The 24,303-nt window shown below is 45.1% G+C and overlaps 1 protein-coding gene across 4 annotated transcripts in view; it reads left to right on the plus strand.

Annotated features, from left to right (window-relative positions):
* ATXN1 (ataxin 1) overlaps positions 1-24,303 on the plus strand; it is a 338,219-nt gene that overhangs the window by 297,983 nt on the left and 15,933 nt on the right. For all 4 annotated transcript variants that reach the window (XM_019522954.1, XM_019522947.1, XM_019522959.1 and 1 more), the window contains one exon: positions 16,476-18,516. In XM_019522954.1, coding sequence (XP_019378499.1) covers positions 16,636-18,516 — 1,881 coding nt within the window. In that variant the 5' untranslated portion in view covers positions 16,476-16,635. The remainder of the gene's footprint in view (positions 1-16,475; positions 18,517-24,303) is intronic.

Consider the following 24,303-nt stretch of genomic DNA (forward strand, 5'->3'; position numbering starts at 1 on the left):
CACCCCTCCATTCCCCGTGTTACCTGCAGGGAGCAGGGCAGGGGGCAGGTGAGCCCAGCTGTGCTGGCCTCGTCTCCCCCACCCCCCAGTGTCCCCGCCATCTGATTTGTCAGCCAATCAGGTTGTGAATAAAGCGTTATGGGCAGACAGACATACAGAAAGACTTAGGCTTTTATAATGTTAGAATATTTGTAGACCAGCTTTCCTTTATCCTACTGATGAACACAGGGCATGTCTACACATTCGTTAATGTGCCATAGGTACTGTGCGTTAAGTTTAGTACATGTATACTGCACAGCAGCCTAATAATACTGTGCAGTAGCATATTAGCACTGTTTGTGCTGTGATGCACTACTGCACAGTATTATTAGACTACTGCGCAGTTAGCATCTCGTGTAGATGTGCCCACAGGGAAGCTTATTTTGATGCCACTGGGAGAGAAAAATGATGTTCTTTGCAGACTTATCCAAGAAATGAGTAAAGAAAGTACAAGGACTATCCAAGAAAATTGGATTTCTGTGTGAGGCTGGAGCATTGCAGACCTATGGAAAGAGTCTGACATGTTTACAAACTGGGGTCAGAGACTTTTGTTTCCAAATCCTTTTAACACTCATTGTGTTGTTCCTTTTCTTGCCCCCTGTTCTGTCATTATATGTCCATTCTTGTAACTGTATCAGGTGTATGGGATGTGTACAAGGAAGAGAAAAATGCTCCCAACAAAATGAATCTATGTGCTGAGCCTGCCACCATTCATTGTTTCCAAATAGTCCCATTAACAAATTGTTTGGCTGACCTGGTCTAGTTCTGCCTTGAGGCTTGCAGGCTGAATTGACTCAAAGGCATGTTTTCCAATCCCAGGTCTCCTCAGCCTTGCATCTGTTTGTGCGACAGCCCTTACCACCCCAGCAGTTTCCCGAGGGCTCTTGCTACAGCACATGTGCAAAAGCTGCATGCAAAACTCATTTCTGTCCAAAAGCAGCAAACATTATGGTTCCCACCTCTCTATCTCCTTACTTCAGGTTGGTGTGACTGACGTGCGAGCGCTTCTTTGCATGAATGGCATTGGCTATCTGCCAGGGTTAGTGTAATTTTTTTTGAATGAATGAATGAATGAATGAATGAATACCTGATTAAGTTAATGAAGCTGAGCCAATGGTGGGAGGGAGTGACTTGGCTGCTGACTGTTCCTAAGAGATCCGGCAGCACATTAGACTTGCATAATGCTCTGCAGCTCCATATGAGCCACAGGAGAGGGCTGCAAATAATTACTCAGCTTTTTTATTGAAAACTGCTGCAGGTAGCTGTCATCCCTCTGTCCATTTTACTGGTGTTTGTCCTAGTTTCTTGAATCTCAAGTGGCAGATGCAGTGGTAACCTTGGGAAGGACACAAGATCACTGCTTACCCTCTATGACTAGGGTTCCATTTAGTTTCCATGTAGTGATCTTCTTGTCCATTTTCTCAGTGCAGAATATATATACACTTCATTAAAAAATAAAAACAAAAACATTTTGCAATTTTAAAAAAATGTTAAACTGAATTTTATTATTTTTTCAGTTGCTAGAGCCAAAGATCTTCATTGGTAAATTGAAGCTGCCCCAGTAGTCCCATCTGGTGTGTTGTTTCAGTGGTGCCTTTCAGATCAGATTCTGCCACTCCATGTTGACACAGTGAGTTTATTTGTGAAGGTGCAGTCAGACATGACACTTGAACTGTTCCCAGAATGTCACTGATTGCAAACTGGAGTGGGGGATGTTGGAGGGGTTGCCAGGTGTTTCCTGCCCCTTGCTTCTGAGCTGCCACTGCTACTTTGCACCCAACCCATAGCCCATGCCTCACTTCCCCTGCATGCCTCTCCTACACACGTCTGTGGTAGTACCCAGATGGGGGAAGACCTGGAGAGGAGGTTGGAGGCCTCTGCTTCTTCTTTTTGGGGCTGGTTTCTTTGGGACTTCCTACAGTCTCCACCTCACACTGCAGATTTAAAAGGACTTTCCCTAGAAAGCTGTTCAAGACCCTTGCATGGCCAGCAATTGCATAGAGATGTGTGTGCAGAGCAGAACCTGCAGGCAGGGCTGGCTGCAAGAGTGCAGCAGAGAGAATGAGGAATAATTAGCAGTTAATGAGCTAATTCACTTTACATGGAGCATGGAACTGACAATCATAATGCTTTGTGCAATGGCTCTGTTTCCCCTCCACCACTACCACTACCCAGCAAGTGAATAGGATTTAGTTATAAGAACAAACACCCAACCACAAAAAGCACCAGGCCACTAAGCCCTCAGCCCATTCTCTGTCCCTTCTCCCCCAAAACATGGCTGCTTCTCCACCCCAAATAAGTCTGGGACCTTCACCCAGGGTATGGCGGGCCAGTAGGAGGTGCTACTATGCAGAGCCACCCACCTCATTGTGGCAGGCCCAAAACCATGCTTCAGGAGTCTTGCCTGGGGTGTCTCCATCCAGCCATCCCCTTTCTTGGAGCACACCTGCAATCCTCAAGTAACACAGCTACCACCCAGGCACTGGTCTTTGTTAGGGCTCTGCAGCCAACGGTACAGCTACTTCTCGCTTAACGTCATAGTTACGTTCTGGGGAAAATGACTTTAAGAGAAACGATGTTAAGAAAATCCAATTATGTCACAGTAGTTACCTGCTAGCAGGCAGCGGCTGAACAACATTATAACCGAACATTACGCCAATTTAAATAAGTATGTTCTCTAATATATCAGTGACCTAATAATGAAACAACTGGGATGATGTTAAGTGAGGAGTACCTGTACATGGACCCTGCAAGCCTTGGGGTGCTTTGCCCCCACTGGTAAAGCTTCTGGGTGCTTCTTTCAGCTTGAAACATCCAAAGATAGCCAATCCCTATGTAGCTGGCCCAGGAAAAGGGAGCTAAAAGGCCCATCTGTCCCCTCTCTCCAGACAGGCATTCACAGAGTAAAACAGCCAGTCATGCTATTACCTGATACATTTATTGTTCAGGGAGAAGGTGGGGGAGGGAGTAGACAAAGGAATTTAAGACAAAAACACTTTGAGCAAGTTCTAATAAATTGAGTCTTACAAATATGGGCTTGGTGGCCCTTTTAATATGTAACTAAAATATACTTAGTACTAAACTACTAGCTAGTTTCCAGGCATACTCACTGATTCATCCAGAGATTCTCTCTCTGAAAGCTGGGGGCTTCTGTGTTCCAAAAATGCCGCCTGAGCAAGACAGCAACCTCCTCCTCCCCTCAGGAATTTCTGCAGCACGGTCACCTGGGTTACCAGGTTAAACCAGCTACTAGAGAGAAAAACAGGGGTAGCTAGAATGTCCCAATCCAGGGACAGACAGAGGGGGATATCTTCACGCACGTGTATAGGTGCCCTAGGGATTTAAAGTGTATTTAGAACGTTCTAAGCATTACATTTGTCCACACCATAATATCTGCCCCAACATACCTTGTAATTAGGGCTGGAATTGATTCGAGTTTTATTTAACTCTGAATAGAGCTTGCGCCTGTGCAGCCTGCTAGCATGTCATTAACCTGCATTATTACTTTTTGTCTTACCGTATTTGCTCAAATATAAGATAACCCCCCATAATTAGATTCTAAACATGGAAAATGTATACATTTTAAATAATTTTCCAGGTATAGAATCTAATTAATGAAGGTTTGCCTTGAATTTGTCTCCCTCCCACTACTACAGCAGGGAAAATTAAATTTGGAGGATCAGGCATCCCCCCTTGCCCTCTGCACTCCCAAATTCTTCCTCCTATAACACCTCCTCCCCTTACTATCAGGAAGCGAGGAGGTGTCTGCGGGAAGCCCCACATGGAGGGCTGGCCTTACCCGATGGCACGTGGACTAGGAGCTGTGCGCCATTGGGTTGGGTGGGAAGCTGTACATGGAGGCATGACATCTCACACTGTCAGGTGGGGCAAGCTCCGTGCAACCATGGGTGACTTTCCACTGATGGCACAAAGCTCCTGCCTGCAGTGTCACGATCCGCACATGCTGGCACGGAGCCAGACCAGTCTGGTGTGAAGACACACGACAGTGGGCAGGGCTGGCTCTGTGCCAGCACATGCAGCTTCAGGGACTTGACCAGAGGCACATGCCACCAGGGGCTCTGCTTGCCATGTCCATGAGTGCTCCAAGGGCCCACTGCCTGCTGCTGCTGAGCTGCCAGTGGTGGGGGCTGCACACCACCTCACAACCCTTCACAAGCCCCGTACGAACCCCACACCCACCCACCGTCCAACCATATAAAGTACCTGCATATATTTCTAAAGAAGGTTCAAACAGTGTTATATTTAGTTTCATTTGTAAAAAAATACATATATAAAAATAATTAATTCAGCATAATTTTGCGTTTTCTTGCACATAATTTTGTTTTCCATGCATAATTTTCAGTTTTTCTGCACATAATTCCCTGGGTTGTACAGAGTGGTCTCAGCAGGAGCTCTGATTTTTCCATGATGAAAAACCCAAAATCAAATGTCAAAATATATCTTTATTTAGAATGTATTTTATTATTGCGAGTGGAAGCACTGGTAGGCTTCCAAAATGGTTTAAAACTGTAAATATATCAATAAAACATTGTGTTCAGCTGAAAGCTATATATATAGGGGCAGAGTGAACCATTGTGGCGGGTGGAGGTGCGGCACCTGTCACCCGCCACTTGCTTGTGGCTGGCACTCAGGGTGGGCTCCTGTGGATCAGTCACTGCCTATGCCCCTGAGCCACAAGGTTGGACCGGGCTAAAGTCCATTACGCCTCTCTCCACTGCCCACACCCCTGGCCTGCAGCAGCCCACCTCAAGCACCTGATATCTCCGTGAGTAGGCGGCAGGTGACATGTGTTTTACCTCTGCCTGCCGCAGTAGTTTGCTCTGCTGCCACTAGGAGATGGAGGGGGGCAGGTAGCCATGCTCCAGCTGTAGCCCACCTGCAAACCACAGCCCCTGTGCGGGGTGGAGGCGGTGGGTACTGACCTCCGCCCCCTGGGGCCACCCCAGCCTAGGCCTCACTGCCACAGCAGGAGGCAACACTGAGTTGGGCTCCATAACTAGCCCCAGCTCTGAGCCCCTGCAGGCTTGTGCCTGCATTTCCAGAGTCAAAAGCGAATGTCTATTTACTTGCAAATTGGTTCAGTCTACGCAGGTTAGATTAACCTGCAAAGACTGAATCAGTTTAGGCTCCAGCTTTTTAAATGTCTGTCCTTAGCCTATGTGAATGTTGGACAAAGGGTTTTTGCCCTATGCTGATTGAGGGGGAAATGTCACCTTACATTCAAGTAAATATGGTAATTGTTTCTTGCATCTCCTATTCAGATACAGCAGTGAGGGGTCAATTTTACCTTCCTGTGGTGACCTCAGTGAAGTGAGGCCAGTGATGAATTTGACTCAGTGTCAGCCTTATCAGCCTGCAAAGGCTGGCCATGAAATGGGAGGCACCCCGTGAAGTACGAGTCAGGAATAGGGAGCTAATCCTTTTGTCTGATGGGTAGCAGAAGCACGATGCACATTTTTAAGCAGGACCTGCTGAACAGTTTTTTCATGCACATGCCCCCAGGCATGCACACACACACACCAACACCTCAGAACAGAACTGGCTTCTCTGGTAATCACACCATTTGCCATAGGCCATCTTGAGGAACTGGCGGTGTACAAGTGAGATGTTTCCTGAGGGCGAACCCAAACATCACTGATTCATTCAGTAAAAGAAAGGGGGTGGGGGAGCCTCCCATCAACACCAGCCACCTGCAGCAAAAGTGGAAGCCAGCTGTGTGTCCTGCAGGCCAGGCAGAATTGTCTTCATCTGATTGTCAGTGGCCCTAATTCAGCAAAACACTTAAGTGTTCACTTAAATTTAAGTGCCCAACTAGGATTTACTCCTGTACTTAAATATGCCTGTGCTTTAATGAGGGCCTAAATAGCCTATTGTGCTGGAGTCACTGCTTGAGTTAGTGTGTGCTCTTGAGCCCTTAATTAGTTAATTTGCAGTTAATTCATACTTATGTCATAGGGATGTGGGGGCCCAGTGGTAAAGGTGTCTTGCTACTACTCCAGAGGCAGGAGTTCCCTGATACTTCTCTGGCAGTGCAGCGACAGGACATTGGCAGTACCCAAGTCTTGTCTGCTTTTTATCTGTGGCCTGAGCTTTGGTGTCATAATGTGCTTTGTGGTTGCGGTTGCAGGGGGCAGGAGTGGATGTTTTTTAGGACGCTTTGGATAAACAGTTGCCTTTAAATGCAGAGGAGTGGATTCAGTACTTTTGAGAAGCCCCTTCTAGTCATTTTGGTGCTATGAGTTTGAGCCTTACTCTGTTTATGGGTATCTGGTCCTTTAGCCTACGGAGCCAAAAGTGGTTGGACGCCACATCATTCCCTTGTTTGCCACTGCATCCATAAATTAGCATGTCTTACCCATGAGCTGCCTAAACTTGGATGGACCTTTGATTTTCACACCAATGAAAGCGGGATTGCTGGATACCGCCCATTGCTCCTAAAGTTAGAGGGGTAGGGAATGCCAGGAAACAAGGAGAATTAGCACCCACCTCAACTATGCCTTTAATTTGCCTCTATGCCATTTCAAATCTACCTTGATACCCCGAGGCTGTCCAGACATCAGCTGATTCATAAAAGTGCATTTTGTGTTTGAAACACAGAGCTTCTGTATGAATTGGCAGCCCCACATTGGTTGACGTCTGCAACAAGCTAATGGCCTGGTTTTTGGAGGTGGCGAACACCCACACCGTCTGTTGGTTTCAGCTGGAGCAGTGGGCGTTTATGTCTTTGAAAAAATCAGGCTTGACATTTTTAAAGTTTGTTGTGCCACGTGTACACGGGTTTATAAAGCACAGGCATAAATGAGCATGTTTGTGCAGGGCCTGCACGTGGAAAGAGGCACACATGACATATGTAAGAGGTACAAATGTGTTTGTGCATAGAGGCATGACAGTTTCTGCATCGTGTTAAAATAAGTGGAGAGTGGGTGTTTTCTACGGTTATAGTCTGAAATTTTCAATGGAAAATTGTGTAGGCAGCTCCCATTCTTGCTGGACACATTTTAGATAAATGAGAAACAGCAGCAAAAGAATTTCTGTATTATACATGTTTATAAATGAACTCCGTTCACTCATATACGCTGCCAAAATGCCTCCTGGGAATTGGTGTAGGAGGGGGAGGGCTTCTTGTACTAGATAAAACAGTTGGTCCATCATAGTACCCTGGCAATGGCCAAGGTGTTTTAAAGGAAAGCAAAAACCCACACGCTGCATCTGTCTAGCCATGCAGTGGTGCAGAAGGGCTAAACAGTTTCCTCCTTACATAATGTGGCCTCTTTGTTCCCTATAGCCTGAGATGTGATTGGGGTTGGGCAGGAGAGAGAGACAGCATTGAAACATCCCACTGAAGACAAATTTATACACACAGCGCTCTCATGTTCCCCACATATGTTGGAACTATCAAAGCAGCTCAGGCATTTGGCATGTGCCACAAATCACACTGCATGGCAGCTACTAACACTGATCTCTTCCATAATGGAAGAGAATCCTTATGGACACTTTAAAAGATTTGCTTGTGTTTATAGTGGGACAGATCTAGTGCAACTGTGGGGGCAATTGCCCCATTGTTAGCTGGCAACATTGTGGGTTCAGTGATGCTGCATAATGAAACCTGTCCTTGTAGACTGGTTTATTACATCTTCTGTGTGTGCCCTTATTGCATACCATTGTTTGATGTAACACGTGGTATTTGGGTGACATTGTTGAAATTGTATGAATAGGTATACAGTAGTTCTCAATGCCCATCCCTACTTATATATTTGTATATTTACTGTTTCTGAAGAGAGCAGCTAAAAGATAGTCCCCTTTCCCTTCTGCACTTCGCAAAGAGAAACCTAATTTAGACCTCTCCAGGATATGAAGATGCTCAGCGTCTTGAGTAGCTGAAGTAGGCAGCTACCACTCTGAACTGATCGTACCCCACCGTACTCTTTGCATATGTAGAAATGGTGACCACCCGACCTGGAAGGCAGCAGAGAACTGAACTCTTTTGGTGGTTCAGTTTTGTTCACATTCAGTTTAATTAGGGCTTCAGCATTATATTTCAGTTTTTAAATTCTCCATCAGACTTGAAATGTCAAACACAAAAGAGCTCTGCTTTAAGTACAATATAACAGTGAAATATTTCATGCCAGGTTTAGTTTATACAGCCATAACTTACAACTCACCTGAAGTAAAACTCCAGACTGAAATGCCTAGATCCAGATTCTGACTTCATAGCTTTGTCTCATCTGTTATCACTATCAGTATTTCTGTTTGCTGTGCAGCTCTGGTAATGTTTCATAGTTAGTTAGTTAATTGGTAGGGTCGGAAGGGACCTAATCAGATCATCAAGTCTGACCCCCTGCCATGGGCAGGAAAGGATGCTGGGATCAAACAACCCTGGCTAGGTGATTATCTAGCCTCCTTTTGAAGACCCCCAGGGTAGGAGCCAGCATCACTTCCCTTGGAAGTTGGCCCCTAGCTGCCCTGACTGTGAAGTAGTGCCTCCTAATGTATGTGACGTTATGTCCATATACATTGTCTCTGGCTCAGAGATCTAGTATTAAGGCCCTTATTGTCATATCCTGCACCTGCCTCCTCTACAGGATAGAGGAGGCAGGTGCAGGATATGGCAATATGTCAGTGAGTCCATACTTCCACGCTCTAAGAAGGCTCCCACTGTAATCAGTGTTTCCAACTCTCACATTTTCATTGTGAGTATTATATATTTGGGGGGGGAGGGGTTAAAGCCCCAGCTCCTGGAGTCAGGTGATTACATGGGAATCACATATTTCATTTAAAAGGTAAAGTCAGTTTCTAACCCTTATGGTTGTAAGGGGAGAATGTGCACCCCAACAGCTCAAGCATCAGAAAGCAAATAGCAAGACCACGTAGCATTTTTAAACAATTGGGGGGATATTTTGTAAGCTAAACTCATGTCTTTTAGGTCCTGTGTATTTTTTTTGTAACTCTAAGATTGGCCATACTATGCATGGAATTTCAGGGGAATGGAATGAGGATGGGAGGCAACAAACCTGGAGACATTATGACATCTCTTTACTCTGCAGAATTTCCTGCTGAGTAACTTCATGGCTTTGGAAGAAGACACATTCCTTTGCAGATGACACAGCGTGCTTTCTCAGCCTGGGTGCTGAGGATAGGATTTGCTCTGAACTTGTTGCAAAGCATTCTAGAAAAGGGAATTTTTACATTGAGTAATGGCTTTCTCATTCGAAATCTGAGACTAAAGACCCAGAGAAAGGGCAGCTAAGAATTCATGGAACTGACCTCTGAAACTATCAATATACAATTACTCGGCAGTCGATGTGTAGCTGTGTACCCGTCACATGCCTAGAGAGCCACACACTTCCCTTGCTGTCTCCAAAAATCATTGCACAATTATGAGAGAGACTGAAAAGAAAGCGGTTTTTCTCCACATGTGCAGAGGCACAGAGCCATGAAATAACACCCACCTAAAATGACATTGAACGTCTGCAAACTTCTAAAAATTAAATTCTTGTCTAAGTTAATCATCATACAGTGAATTTAATAATAGCACGATGAGTATCCGTCATTCTTGAACAGCTCCCCAACATCTATCAGGTAGAATGATTGAGTGTACCTCACTGAAATCATCATAGTAGAACATGTAAACAGGACAAATGTGTCCTGCTTCCAAAATAAAGAGCTCACTCTTACTTCAACAAATTCAGCATTTAGGGAGCTGGAGCAGGCAATTGTCCTATGATGGCCTATGTTTGTTTGTTGTCTAACAACCGCTTGTGTTACATACTTATGCAAATAAGAGATAATAAGTGAATGCCTGAGTTGAGACCCTGCCAGGTCAGGGTTTGGGGATGAAATTCACACCTCTACAGTCTTCATCTCACAAGTCTGACCCACAGCTGCGATTAACTCACACTCTCGCATCTTAAGATATGAAGGTCTCATTGAGCTGCTGGACCTCTCATGCCCAACGATCTGCTGGTCTGAGTCTACAGTTTATTTTTATGTTGAGGTAGAAGATATCTGATCTTATGGAAAACAAATTATTTTGCATTTCACAAAATCTGTATCCGTTTGCCACAGTGCATTCATTCCCAAAGGTGCGCTAAGCACTGAAGCTGCTGTGGACAGTCTGGCTCACAGATAGAGCATTGGTCAGGAGTCCTCTAGGTATGGGAAGAGATTTTCAAATTTTATTAGAGCTTTTCATGTTTCTTATTAATGGATCTCTGCAAGTGGCCCTTCTGGGAAGTCTGCCAGAGGACTGGGAAATTGGTAGGTTTGGACCATAAACTTGTGCAGCTATTGTTGGCCAGTGCTAAGTGACACATGACAAGGCTATTGAAATCTGTAGCAGTTACGACTATAAATATATAGTAGGCAGAGGTTAATCTGTAGGGTTTGGGGAAAGCAGGCATATAGATCTGAGGATCCAAATACAGGTGCCAAATGTCCTATAATGTGGCCAGCTTTTGATCTGTGCAAGCCCAATTGTGAGCTTGTAAGGCTAAGTGCCTTGAGCTCCTGTGACCTGCAGTGGGAGCTGAATGTGCTCCACACTTGGTGGGTACAGATGCCTGGGTGCACAACTGATTTAGTTTACAGGGCTGCATGTAGCGTACCAGGACAGGGGTGTGCCAGACTTGATTCAAGGGTTTGTCTTTCCACTGTAATCTTTGGATATTAAATTGGATTAGATTGAATTGGCCTGCCCTTGACTGACAGTTCATAGTGACTTCCAGAGGGAGTGCACTTTGTATCACACTGATGTGTGTCTGAAACTACCAGCTACAGTTTGAGTGGCAAAATTGAATACTAAAAACTCATAATAATATATAGCCTCAGAATTCAGGGGCTGGGAGCCTTTCACCTGTAGGTGGCTGGTTTCAAATGCAACCTAGGTTGAAGACTAAAAGTCACTCCCTCCTAGTGATTGTTCTGTGGCCTGGAGCTTATGGGCTCCATCCGCTTCCTAACTGATTAGAAAAGCATATGAATAGCTAGCATTGTTAGTGGTTTCAGCAGCAGGACCTGGGTTGAATAAACATGAGGCAGTTTTGTTAAGGTATTTACATGACTGCATACCTAGTGGGACTTTCAAAAGTACCAAGGGCCCTCACTCCATTGAGAGCTGAAAATCTCACAAGACACTTCTCTTCATCTTTAGGCATCCATAAACTCTTAACAATCTGATCCACAGAGTCTGGACTCTCCTGTGACCCAGAGATTTCAGTCTCCTGTGTCTGAAATGAAGCTTGTAGTCAGGGTGTTAAGGGGAAAGTGTCATGTCAGGTTTTGCCTTTATTGTACCTCTTCTGTGGATAAATAGAGGAATGCAGCCTCTGGAGCTATCAGCCAGGGTGCTTTCATAAGCTTTAAATTCATTAGAAAAAGAATAAATATGAAAATACCATTCTGGTCAACATATTTAGATAGAGAAGCCTTTGAGAAATGCATTTTTTTGTGAAAATACATATTCTGAGCTCTAGCGAGCAATCCATGTGGGACTAGCACAGACCCAGATGGTGGCTCCTTCAAGCGATTATGTTTCTGCCTTAAGCCTTTCCAGGAATTTGAGCGTGGGCAGGCTGCCAGTGGACACTGGCTACCCAGACACTTGAGCAATGTTCCATGTGTTCTGTTTGCCAGGGATACCAAAGTCCAGCTGCTGTCCCCAATCTCCTTTGTCCCCTGTACCTCCTTGCCATAAACACACACACACACACCCTGGGGAGAGAGCAGAGAGCCATAAATACACACATGCACACACGCATGGCAGGGGAGGGAGCAGAGATTGAGAGATTGTCCAGAATTTCCAGCTGTTTTGCAGAACTTATAAATTCTCATAAAAACCTTCCAATTAAACAAGGAAAAGGAAATCTCAGAGCCAAGAATTATTTTAATCTTGCAAAATAAACATGCAAATTATAAATGGTAGACCATGCCTGAGAGTGTAGGCAGAATGAGAATATGATTTTGTGACAGGAAAGGAAAAATAAGTGAACCTCATGCTTTACCTTTGGGCAGACCTTTGGATCTAATTCTTATGTTTCAAGCAGAATTGGTTGCATCTTTCTTGCTGTTACTGTCATTTAAGTTAAAATATTAGGTAAAAACTTTCTAAACACTGAAGACATAGTGGGCTGATTTTGTTTCAGTGAGAAGTGGGTGCCCACTGTTCTGAAAACCTAGCTGCTGATCTCCTAAATAAGTTAGAAACATAATTTCAGGTAGCCAGACTTGAAAATTTTGGCTAACGTTTATAGTTCTGGGAGAAATTAAACAAAATTGGCAGTTTGTTTCCTCCCCCATTAGCTTGTTTGCTCCTTCTACTCCAGTACCTGGAGCAGTGATACTCACCAAGGGTGTCATGAGGTCCTTTGAATGGTATCTCAAGGGGTGAGGAGATAAAAAAGATAAGCACGTATTAAGGCTTGTCTCTGCCTGGCTTGTCCCCCACTCCCACCTCCTGGCTCCCTCTACAAGGAAGTTAAGACCTGTAATATATAAATTCGTTTTTGAAATTGGGTACTACTCAATTCACAAAAGTTACGGAAGGGTTCCTCGACTCCAGTGAAGGGTGCCTTGATTCCAAAAAGGTTGGAACCACTGATGTAGAGATGATGGGAAACTCTTTGGTTACCTCTGTGATCTCTATGAAACACTTGTGAAAAAAAAATAAACAGTACCTTAAAGCCATGTAAGTCTCATCTGGCTTCAGATTCCATTACTGTCTCCAACCCAACATCATGTTGATCAAAAAGGTTTGCTAAGCTCCAACCCCACCTGAATGACTCTAGACTCATTTATGGTTTTTCCTTATAGGTAGAAATACATTGTTATGCATAAATTAATTACAAAAGCAGTTGATATTTGGTTGTTTTGAAGGAGTTTTGTTTTGAGTTTTGGGGCTTACTCAAACCCAAAATTCAGGGGGTGAAAACCTTTTTGAGTAGCAGCAGAACAAAAAAACCCTGCAAACTGAAACTCTTGAATTTCACTTGACTCTTCCTCTACTAGATTTGAGACAGAGAATCTGAATCCAAAGCTCCTCAAAGTTGTAGAACATCTAAATCTGGGGATCTGGTTTGTGCATTATATAAATTAAGGATTCATCCCTTCTCCAAAGCTGGGTTATATTTAGAACTGGGGTTTGGATTCAGCCATATCTCAGCTTTAGTTATGAAGGCAAATATTCCCCTCTAGGTATGTTTAGATCCTTTGGAATAAGGCCTCTCTCTACAAGAGATCAAACAGATCAATTCTGTCAAGCGTCCAAGTTCAATAGGAGCTCATTATAAAAATAGGAGGAACACCATGAATATGTAAAACAGGTTCCATCCCAGTGCTTCTGTGCAGCTACCTAAGTCTGGGAGAGTTTCTGCCAAGGTTTGCTGCCCAGGATACAAAACTACAGTGAGCTAAAGTTAACTACCGATGACTGCGCAAATGTAGCTTGGCAATTTTATTTTTAGTTGAACTTAAAAATAAAAATCTGTAAGTCATATCTAATAGAATAATTTTAGCTGTTGCCAAGACAGGCTGAGTAACTGTTACAAAGAGTGATAGCTGCAGTCCAAATAACGGGGCTCTTGTCTCCTGCCTGCCCTTGTCCAACTGAGTCTGCAGTAGTAATGGATTCCCTGGCTCACTGGCAAGTCTGTAGGACTGAGCACATCAGCCTGGATTGTGCAGGGAGCCACTTCTGAGAAGAGGCTTTCAAATAATTTTTAAGTGATCACTATTTTAAAGAAAAATGTTATGCTTTATTATGGACAGAACCAGAATTCTGTCCTCTGTGACCAACATTAGCATTATGTACAAAACCAGCTTTGCGTCTTTACTGATTTCTCATGTATTAACTGGGGCTTAGTGAACTGTGAGGTCAGCAGTGCTTATACCTATTTTACAGATGGGAAAACTTGAAGCATGGCAAATGCCAAAGTGATTCACCCAGAGCCATACAGCTGGGCAGTGTCAATACTCATGCCTGATGGGAACCCAGCTGGCCTTGGTTTCGGTCCCTTGCTGTTACCAGTTAGATCACCTTGTTTCTCTTAGCTGTAACTCTGCCTGGGCCTTGGCATAGAAGTTAAATGACTGTTGCTGCTTTAATTTGAGAACAGCTTCAGAACCTACAAATAACTTGTCCACTAGCCTCTGTCAGCTTACTTTTATTTCACACTAGTAAACTGCTCCTATAGAGTCATGAAGCGAAAGCACAGCAAACTGTTTTTGTCGGGTCTATGCAAATAGCTGTGGTGGCTTATTTAACATTTATTAATTTTTCCAGCCATGAAATGGCCCATTTAAAAAGAAAAATTACCCCACACCATTAGAATACTTTGGGCCTTTCCCTTAAGACTATAACAGCTCTGAGGCACATCAAATCTAAATGAGGGCCTTGAGGTTTTAATCTCAGTCTTCCATGTTGTCATACCTCCATGTAAGAGGTATATGGCAAGCTTATTGTTCATGCCTTGCATTATGATCACTGATCAGACATTTGTTGAGGAGGGGAAGAAGGGAAACAGAAGGAATGTTACTTTCCATTGTATAAGAAAACTGTCATTACTGATCAACAGCATTCACATTTAATATCTGTTACACCATCTCTTTCCACTGAGTCTTCCTCTCACATTGTTTCTGTTTCTCATGCATAAAATAATGCTGCTGTTGTTCAAAGTCCTGTAGTGTGAGGCGATACATTTCTGAACGCCCACCCTTGCATATCTTTAAAAAAGGCAGCAGTACAGGTGCTGAACAGTAGCTGAATGGGGGCGAGAAGAGTTTCGTTTTCTGTAAAGTTTCAATCATGAAACAAGAACAGGAGTGCATAACTTTGGGGGGGGAGTACTTTGAATTTATTTAAAAAAAGGGACTAATCACTGATATAGTTTCATAGATGTTAGGGGCTGAAAAGGACCTCACAGATCATTGGGTCCAGCCCCCCTGCACCTGGGCAGGAAAGACTGCTGGGATCCTCTGCTCCCAGCAAGGTGGGTGTCAAGACCCTTTTTAAAGATTGCCAGGGTGGGTGACTGTAGCACCTTGGTCACACTGTTTTCTTTATCAGGAAATGATAGGATTTAGGGAGACCTTGTCCCTTATCTTAATGATGGCAGAAGCAATTTTCTACCTAAGTAGGGCAGCGGAAGAGGTGACACTTTGTTTCAAACCTATATAAATACAGGAGCCTTTCAATTCCTGAGCAACCTACAGATTTGGCGCTTTCCTCTACCCTGTCTAGCAGGAGTGGCCAGTCTCAAACACCCCAAACCCTCTTAACATGGGTCACCTTCAGATCCAAATTCAGATCTGAGCTGTACTGCTGTGCTCCCTGCCTGTGGCTTTCTGACTGAATTGTGGCCTCCAAGGTGGAATGCTTATTCCGGTTCTTGTTAGAGAGCCGTTCTCATTGACTTAGGAAATGCCCTGCCCCTGCACTGGTGGAAATGTGTTTGTTACACACACCAGCTGTGTCTCATAGCTCATTGGTTGCTAAGAAACAAGGAAATTTGATCCAGTAGGCACTACATCTAGGGCCATCATCATGGTGGTGTATAGTTTAAACAGGCAGGTACACTGTGACCTATACAGACAGATATGGATGTCGGAGACCAATTATTTTGCAGAGTAGCGTTCCACCAGGTCATTTTCCTATGAGCAGCCAATAGCAGAGGGCTTCAAAAGTAACAGAAACCTCATTAAAAATCTGGCGTAGAGCCATCTTTGGCTTTATGCTGTTGCTGTAAATAAATGGCTTGGCTGGGGTTCATTGCCAAATGAGTAGATGAAGGGCACTTGTGTCTCATTGTAATGAGCCATGGCTGGAGACAAGAGGAAAAGGTAACTGTTTACAGTGCAGACCAAAGCAAAATGAAAGCCTTGTGTTGCTCACTCAGAGGTCTAAGAGGCTACGAGAAATGCATCTTCCTTCTGAACTACTGAAAGCTACTAGTTGCTAATGTAAATATTTTTCCATATGTGTTCTTCAGATCTCCCTGTCATGCAACATATGAGATACTACAGTGATCCCATGTTGTAGGACGTGCTAGGATGAGATTGTCCCTTTTGTTTTTTAAAGGTGGAGGGCAAGTGTGTGGGAGAATGACATATATATATTATATGGAAACACAACACTTTTTCAGAAAGGGAGAAACAATGAGCCTTGAGGTGTTAAAAAGTTACCACACTTTACTGCAGAAAAGTATGATCTTTGAGTTTTGATTGCCCAATCTGTTAATAATTTTTATGATGTATTAACTCAACGTGGCCAGTGGTTTCACTGCTTTTAAAGTAGAGCTATAATCTGATCCTAGGAGTGTTTGCAGCACTGAAAGTCTGTTCTTAATTTTGTAAAGATTTTTCTTTCTCCTGAACTGATATTTTGATTTCCCTTTCCTTCCCCCCCAACTCATGTCTCATTCCAGAATCCAGAGCAGCTGTTGGAGGATTGTGCTCACAAGGAGATGATTCCTCATGAAGTCACTGGATCCCCTTCAGAAATCAAATGTGACTTTCCATTTATCAGACTGAAATCTGAACCAGCCAGACAGTGAAGCAAGAGCAGTGGAGGGGGGACGGCGAAAGATGAAATCCAACCAAGAAAGGAGCAATGAATGCCTGCCGCCCAAAAAGCGAGAAATCCCTGCCACCAGCCTGCCTTCCGAGGTGAAGCCGTTAGTCCTGCCAAACGAGAACCACCGTGCAGATAACTTAATATGGCTCTCCAGCACGTCCAGCAGCCAAAGCAGCATGGGTGGAAGGCACAGACCTGGAGGGACTTCGGTGGAGATTGGTTTACAGCAGGGCTTACACAAATCACTGTCCACAGGAATGGACTATTCCCCACCCAGTGCTCCCAGGTCCGTTCCAGCCACAACAACACTTCCCACGGTGTATTCACCCGCACTGTCACAATCAGGGACGCCTGTCTCCCCTGTGCAGTACACGCACCTGCAACCCACTTTCCAGTTCGTTGGGCCCCAGTACAGTGGACCATATGCCGGGTTCATCCCCTCCCAGCTGATTTCCCCGACAGCCAATTCCGGGACTGGCGCAGCAGCCTCTGCCACTGCTGTTGCAACCACTCCATCCCAGCGCTCTCAGCTGGAGGCTTATTCCACTTTGCTGGCCAGCATAAGCAGCTTGGGCCAGCAGGGGCACAAAGTTGAGCAGCATCTCGTCAGGACACCGGGGTTGATTTCAGCAGGGTCTCCTCCTCCTACCCAACAAAACCAGTACGTCCACATTTCCGGGTCTCCCCAGAGCGCGGTCCGAAACGTCTCTCCTCCGACCATCCCAGTCCATATGCATCCCCACCAAACAGTGATTCCACCCACACTCACCCTTGGGCCTTCCTCCCAAGTGGTGCTGCAGTACACAGACTCTGGGGGCCACTTTGTCACCAGGGATCCCACCAAGAAGGCAGAGAGCAGCCGGCTGCAAGCAATGCAGGCCAAGGAAATTCTGAACGGAGAGCTAGAGAAAAGCAGGCGGTATGGCCTTTCACCCTCTGCAGACGTGGGTCTAGTCAAAGCAGGCAATAAACCAGCTCCTCACCATTACGAGACCAGGCATGTGGTGGTTCACCCAAGTCCTGCCGAATACAGCACACGAGATTCCTCCAGTGTCCGGGCCTCTGTGATGGTCGTACCAAACAGCAGCACACCTACCGCAGATATGGAGGTCCAGCAGGCCACCCACAGAGAAACCTCTCCCTCAACCCTCAATGACAAGGGAAACTTGCATTTAGGAAAGCCAGCCCACAGGTCCTATGCTTTATCTCCACAACAGACTATGGGCCATGAGGGGGTGAAAACAATCGCCACCTTGTCCCCTCATACTGTCATTCAGACCACCCACAGCGCCTCTGAGCAAGTCCCTGTCGGACTGCCTGCCACGGCCTTCTACACTGGGACCCAGCCGCCAGTAATCGGCTATCTGAGTGGTCAGCAGCAAGCGATTGGTTACCCTGGAAACCTGCCACAGCATCTGGTGATCCCTGGCACCCAGCCTCTGCTTATACCAGTCGGCAATGCAGACGTGGAATCATCAGGAGTAGCACCTGCTATCGTCACTTCATCTCCCCAGTTTGCAGCAGTGCCTCATACATTTGTCACTACCGCCATTCCTAAGAATGAGAATTACAGCGTCGAGTCGCTCGCAACCCAGCCAGCCTACCAGGCAGCCGTGGTGCAGGCCCAGATCCACCTTCCCGTCGTGCAGTCTGTCGCTTCTCCGACAGCAGCTCCTCCGACACTGCCCCCTTACTTCATGAAAGGGTCGATCATTCAGTTGGCTAATGGGGAGCTGAAGAAGGTAGAGGACTTAAAAACAGAAGACTTTATTCAGAGCGCAGAAATCAGCAGTGACCTGAAAATAGACTCCAGCACCGTGGAGAGAATTGAAGACAGCCATAACCCAGGCATTGCTGTGATACAGTTTGCTGTTGGAGAGCATCGAGCACAGGTAATAAGTGTCATCACTAGAGGGTACAAGTGGAATGAGAAACATGTTTGCTTCCTAGGAACAACTTACTTTAAGGTGATTTGCTAGATGGGGTTGGTGCGGGGAGGTTGGTTTAGTTCTTCACTAATCCTCAATTCTCTAAACCAGGGCTGTCTGGCTGGTGGCCCATGACTAGTTAAATTGTGGCCCCTGTGCTCTTGCCTGGCTGCCATCCCCCCCTCGCTCTGGCTACAGCAGCAGCTGGGGCCTCTGGGCTTCCCCTCTTCTCCAGCTGCTGCTCCCTGGCTCCCCTCAGAGGGGGGCGGCAGCACGGCAAGCTGCGTGGGGAGCTGAGGGTGAGTATGAAGCTACGCAGGAAACGGAGGGGGAATGGGGCCGTGTGTGAGGGATCGCACCTGCATAGTGGGGGGCTTGGTGCAGTGGTGTGGGGAGTTGCCCACAAGGGCACACTTTGCAGTAGGGGGAAGCAAAGGGGAATTGCACTTATGCATTGCAGTAGGGGGAGGGAATTGCACTCACGTGCCCATGTGGAGCTGGTGTGTGTGCCTGGGCACATGGTGCAGTGGGATAGAGAGTGTTCACACGGCCCTGTGGCTCAGCTGGTGCAGCCTGCGCTGCATGTGGCCCCCGGAGTCTTGGAAGCTGGACCTCCCTGCTCTAGACATTACTATTGAGCCCAAGGAAGACAGTAAGCACCATACAAATACATAGGGATAAAACAGATCTGGTTTCAAGAACTTTGAGCACACAGAGTTTAGAGTCCCCAGTCCATCGCCCTATCCACTGAACTGCCCATCTAGCTGTTGGTAATATTGGGTACCAGGCCCTTCACGCTTTATCGACTAGATTAGAACCATGAGCTCAGTGGAGATGATTAAAATGCTCAGTATACATATTTCACTCTGAGAGCTGATTTTTACTTCTCACTAATTCTTGTTCCAGAATGCCGCAGTACACTTCAGTCTGAAACAAAAACTAGCTTGGAGGGGTAGGGAGGGGATGAGGCAGTGAATTTCCATGGCTTGAAAACTTGGAGCTCTCCTGGAATGGTTTCATTTGCACAGTTAAGCCACTGAAACAACACAGAGTTTCATTCAGGTTTCAGCTACAAGTGGTTTAAATACTGCCTAGCTGGCAGATTGTGTGTCGTAAGGAAACTTCACAAGAAAAATGACCACTATGCCAAGGCTACCCATGCTCCTCCACTTCCCTACAGACCAGTGTGTGTGTGTGAGGTGGGGGGTGCATTTTAGACCCAGAATGTGTTAATTGGAAATGGTTACCTCCAGTATCTGAGTAGTTCAGTGTGGGATAGATTAAATTAGAGAGCAATTTAGTGCACAGAAATATTCATGTTATTTTTTAAAAACAAAAGCATCTTGGTGCACATTGTTTGGATTTGGTTTTAAAAGCAGTGGAGTGGAGAGCATGAGAGTCAGAAAGAGACAGGGACTGGAAACTGAATGGCTTTAGTGCTGATGTCTGGGAAGGAAAACAAAAGAGCGTTGTTGCCGTGTGATAAGAGCTTTTACCCTGTTTCAGTTTTAATAGGAAAAGGTCCTTGCTTCCAGAGCTGTTTACATTGCACAGTTACGTTCCTACCTTTAAGGTAACGGAGCCTGCAAATTAGGTGTGTAGTTGTTTCACATTTACAAATCCATTACACAGTGAGAACTAGGGCCTCTGGTGCTGTTGGTAATTCATGGAAGGCACTCAAGATTTGCTTTTCTTATCATGCAGTTTTGACTGTCACTTTAAGAAACCCAAAAAGGAGCTTTGGTGTTACATTTTTTATTGACAGCCTCCTATTCCTGGATAGTTTCATTACTATGTAGTCTGAAAGCCTCGAGTCTCCTGTCAGGCTTCGTGCTCTGAGGAAGAATCCCTGGATCAGAACCAGTTGTTACAATTTGCCCCAATGCTTTGAATAATGAGGTTGCAAAATAGTAATCTTCCATCTGCAGTTTCCATCTTGTTCTCATTTGTCTCCCTCTGCAGCCAGACGCCGGGTCTCTGCACCAGCAGAAGATGTACAAATTAGTAGGCATCATTTGTACAGGGTTTTGTTCACAGATATGTCACTGCAGCCACTGCGTTGTGGTGTTGCACACTGGGAAGGAGCTACCTTGCAGAAGGGTAGAGTGCCACCTTCCGGCTAAAAGCATGTTGAGTTTGCAGGCTGTGAAAACAAAGCTGCAAGTCACAGTCTCCTCCAGCGAAGTGTCACCTTATCGAGAAGCCTATCAGAATCAGGCTGACATCATCAGAGTTAAAATACTCCACCAGCTGTGTTTCCCACAAGGGCTGCTTCCAGAATTCAGAGAGAGTCACGTAGAGATATGATTAAAATGTGGGTTTAATTTAGGTTTCCTGCAGATTCCAAAGCTTGGGTCTCTTCCCAGATCAGCCGTATTCTGTATAGTAGCAACTGCTCTGCTGATTTCTCCTTGCCTGGTTAGAGAGATATTGCATCCTAGTGTGTTTGAAGTCTCCGATGACTTCATCCTCAGTCTAATATATGGATAAGTATGAACAGCATCTAACCTTGTTAGCAGACATACAGTCTTTCTGTTTGTTAGAAAATTTACTGGGTGCAGAAGACTTAATGTAGTGTTGAAAAAACAGCCATTTTTCTTGCCTCACATCTGTAGAAAAGGAACAGCTTTACATTCTGATATTCCTATATATATAACACATACTATCTCCCAGAATATGTTGGAAGAAGTACACATATAAATGGGGGCTAAGTATAATAAAAGTATGACTCTGTATTGTAGTTTTATTATTGTTTTTTCCCCATTTATCTGTATACTCTCCCACTGTAATCTAGGTTCTAATTATATATATAAAATATGAATACTGATTTTAATATCCTATAGAATAATCAGCTACCACTCACATGTACTCCTGCCAGGCATTCTGGGAGTTAATATGATTTATACATAGCAGAACGTGGAGCTGGGAGTTAACTGTAACAGCGATGAATCCACCTACAGAGTATGTACAAACTTCGTATAATCCTAATGCAAAATTTACGAAATAGGCAGCAGGAAAATTTTGTCCCCTCTTTGCAGATGTTGAATTCTAGAAAGAAAATCAGTTCAATGGGAGATGACCTTAGGGGGTCAGAAATGTCTGGGTCCTTTCCCATGCTCAGTAAACCTGATTCCACTGCTCTCTGTTATAATCATATCATTTCTTCTTATTGAACCAAATCGTACAAACCATACTCTGTCTTCTGCAGACCTTATCCCTTTGGATTCAAATGAGAGATTTTCTTGAGAAAAGACCTACTGATTTGGCTGGTTATTTATAGTCCTAAACGTTCCTCTTGTAATAGGACACACATCATTATAACCTGGCTTTTCCCTTGGCTGCCAGGGACAGTCTTAAAAAGGAAACAGAACTTGTTAATAAATCACCTGTATTTACACCAGTAGAAGCAAAATAACTCTTCTAAAGTGTTGTTTTGTTTTCTGAGGTTTGGTTCCTGATTATTTCTTGGAAAAAACAGGCTACAATGTCATTTTCTCATGAAGCCAAAGGAAAAAGAAAAAAAGGGAGAGGTGGATGCATTGTTCACTCTCTCAGCTTTTTAATAGAATCATAGAAGTTAAAGATGGAAAAGTCCTGGTAGGTCATGCAGTCCACCCCCTGCCAGTTTAGCATTGTTCTTTAAAGTACATTTTCTAGTGCTTCATCCAATTTAGCTTTCCATCCATTTCTCTGCACACCCAAACTGCTCGTTTTCACTCTCATTTGCTCTCCACTTTACATTATCTTTGGCACTGTAAAAGAAAAAAGAGAGAGAGCGAGAGAATTAGACTCATGTTCATGGCTGCAGATAGAAAGCTCTTGCTGCTGTTCTCTTGTGTAATCTGTCCCCCATTGTGTTCTGGGCAGAGGGGCAGTAATTTTATATTCCTGTGAATGACAGGGAAGCTGTATTATTAGTTTAAATGTGTTGCTCTGTACTGTTAACTTCTGAAAGTGCAGCACTCGAGGCCCTGTTTGGTAATTTAACCAGCCAGTGGATTGGTAGACAGAAATTGCTTCCCTTGTGAATCATGTTAGTGTAGGGCAGGATCACACTTCTGTAAAGAGTTGTAGTTGGTATCCCTCAAGCACTGCAAGAATAGTGGCTTGCTGGAGCAGGAGGTTGTAGACATCAATGGGTAAGCAGCGTCTTGTGTGATTTGCACAAGCAGGGTCTAGTGTGACCTGAATGTTAGGAAGGTTGAAGCAGAAACATCTTCTGTTTCATTGGCAGTGAAAGAAGTGGTCCCAAAACAAGAAAGCATTGTGAGTCCTGGTTCCGCACCACAAAGAAGTTGTAATCTGTGGAGAAGCTAGCCAAATGCTGAAGGCCAGATGCCTTTCCTACACAAGATTTTTCTGCCCTGTAGACAGAAAACTCCATGAGTCCTACAGATTTTCTTCCTAGCTGTTCTGCCATGAGGAGACATTGTCCCTTGGTGGAGCAGACAAGGTCCAGAAATACCAGCATCTTGGGTCTGCACAAGTCTTGGGCCACCATGCAGGCCAAAGCTACCTATGTTTAGGCTTCATGCTTTCACACAATAACCTGTCCCCACTTCTTCCAGTTCTCTCAGGGATGTCCTGTCTTGTTCTTCCCACAGATCACAGTCCTCTGTATCCTGCTGCCTCCAGCAGGGAGAAATGACTGTGTAGAGGGGAAATCCCCATAGGATAAGGGTGACCTAGTAAGGGAAATCAGCCCTTCCCAAAATTGGTTTCCCCTAGAACAGTGTAACCAGAGGAGAACATTGTAATGTGGGGTTGCTTAGCCCTTGGCCCATGGCATCATGTCGTCTGCCTGCAGGGCTTCTCATAGGTCTGGACATTTGGCAGCAGGGAAGTGGCAAAACCACTCCCATGCTCCAAATTTCTGGACCTGTGGGCAGCCGCGGGCCTGGTGTGCTGGATTGGCCACCTGATCCCAGCACACAGGGCTGGGCATGGGTGGTGCCAGGCCACTGGGGCCCAAACCTGGGGCTCAGGGCCTGATGGGGTTAGCACTGGCCCCAGGGCCCAGTCCCAGTGTCGGAGGCTGGAAGGGGGCAGTGCCAGACCCCCAAGGCCCACTCTTGCCATGCAGGGCTGGTGCCAGGTAGATCCCTGGAATCCATTCCCAGTGCATGGGGCAGGGAGGGCCCAGGGCCTGATCCTGGCATGTGTGGCTTCATTCGGCCTGTGGACCTGCCCCAGGCCACTCAGTTGCTCTGCCGGGTTGAAAGCTTGAGCACCACTGAACTGCTTCACTCCTTTTATAGTTAGTTCCTGCTTTATTGTTTGATAAATGCTCTGTAACAATGAGCTTCAAATCTAATGTTCTTCCATGTCAGTCTAAAATGCAGTCTGTATGATGCAAATGATAATACATAGAAATTAGCACTCACAGCATGGATAACCAGTGTTCCAGTACCAGGGCCTGAATTCCCATGAACAATCTGAATTGCTTCCACGAACCAGACTGAGAATTAACACAATTCAGCAATTTAAGTGAAACAGTCAGGAATTGTCTTGGAAAGTTTTGACTGTTTTCACTAATGATTTTTAAAACAATGAAACATAAAGTAGCTCAGCAGCATCCTCAGGCGTTCTTAGAAAGGAGCTAACATTTCATTTTCTTGCTCCATACTTTTACATGGTGGAGGCATAGAGATGTGACTTCCAAACAGCGTCACTTGGCTTCTAAAAAAAAAAAAAAAGACAGCAAAGCCAGGTGACCCAGGTGGCTTTTTTTTTTTTTTTTTAAGTATTTGT

The sequence above is a fragment of the Gavialis gangeticus genome, unplaced genomic scaffold (genome assembly GCF_001723915.1).
Source record: "Gavialis gangeticus isolate Ggan-Ray unplaced genomic scaffold, GavGan_comp1, whole genome shotgun sequence".
Taxonomy (NCBI): domain Eukaryota; kingdom Metazoa; phylum Chordata; order Crocodylia; family Gavialidae; genus Gavialis; species Gavialis gangeticus.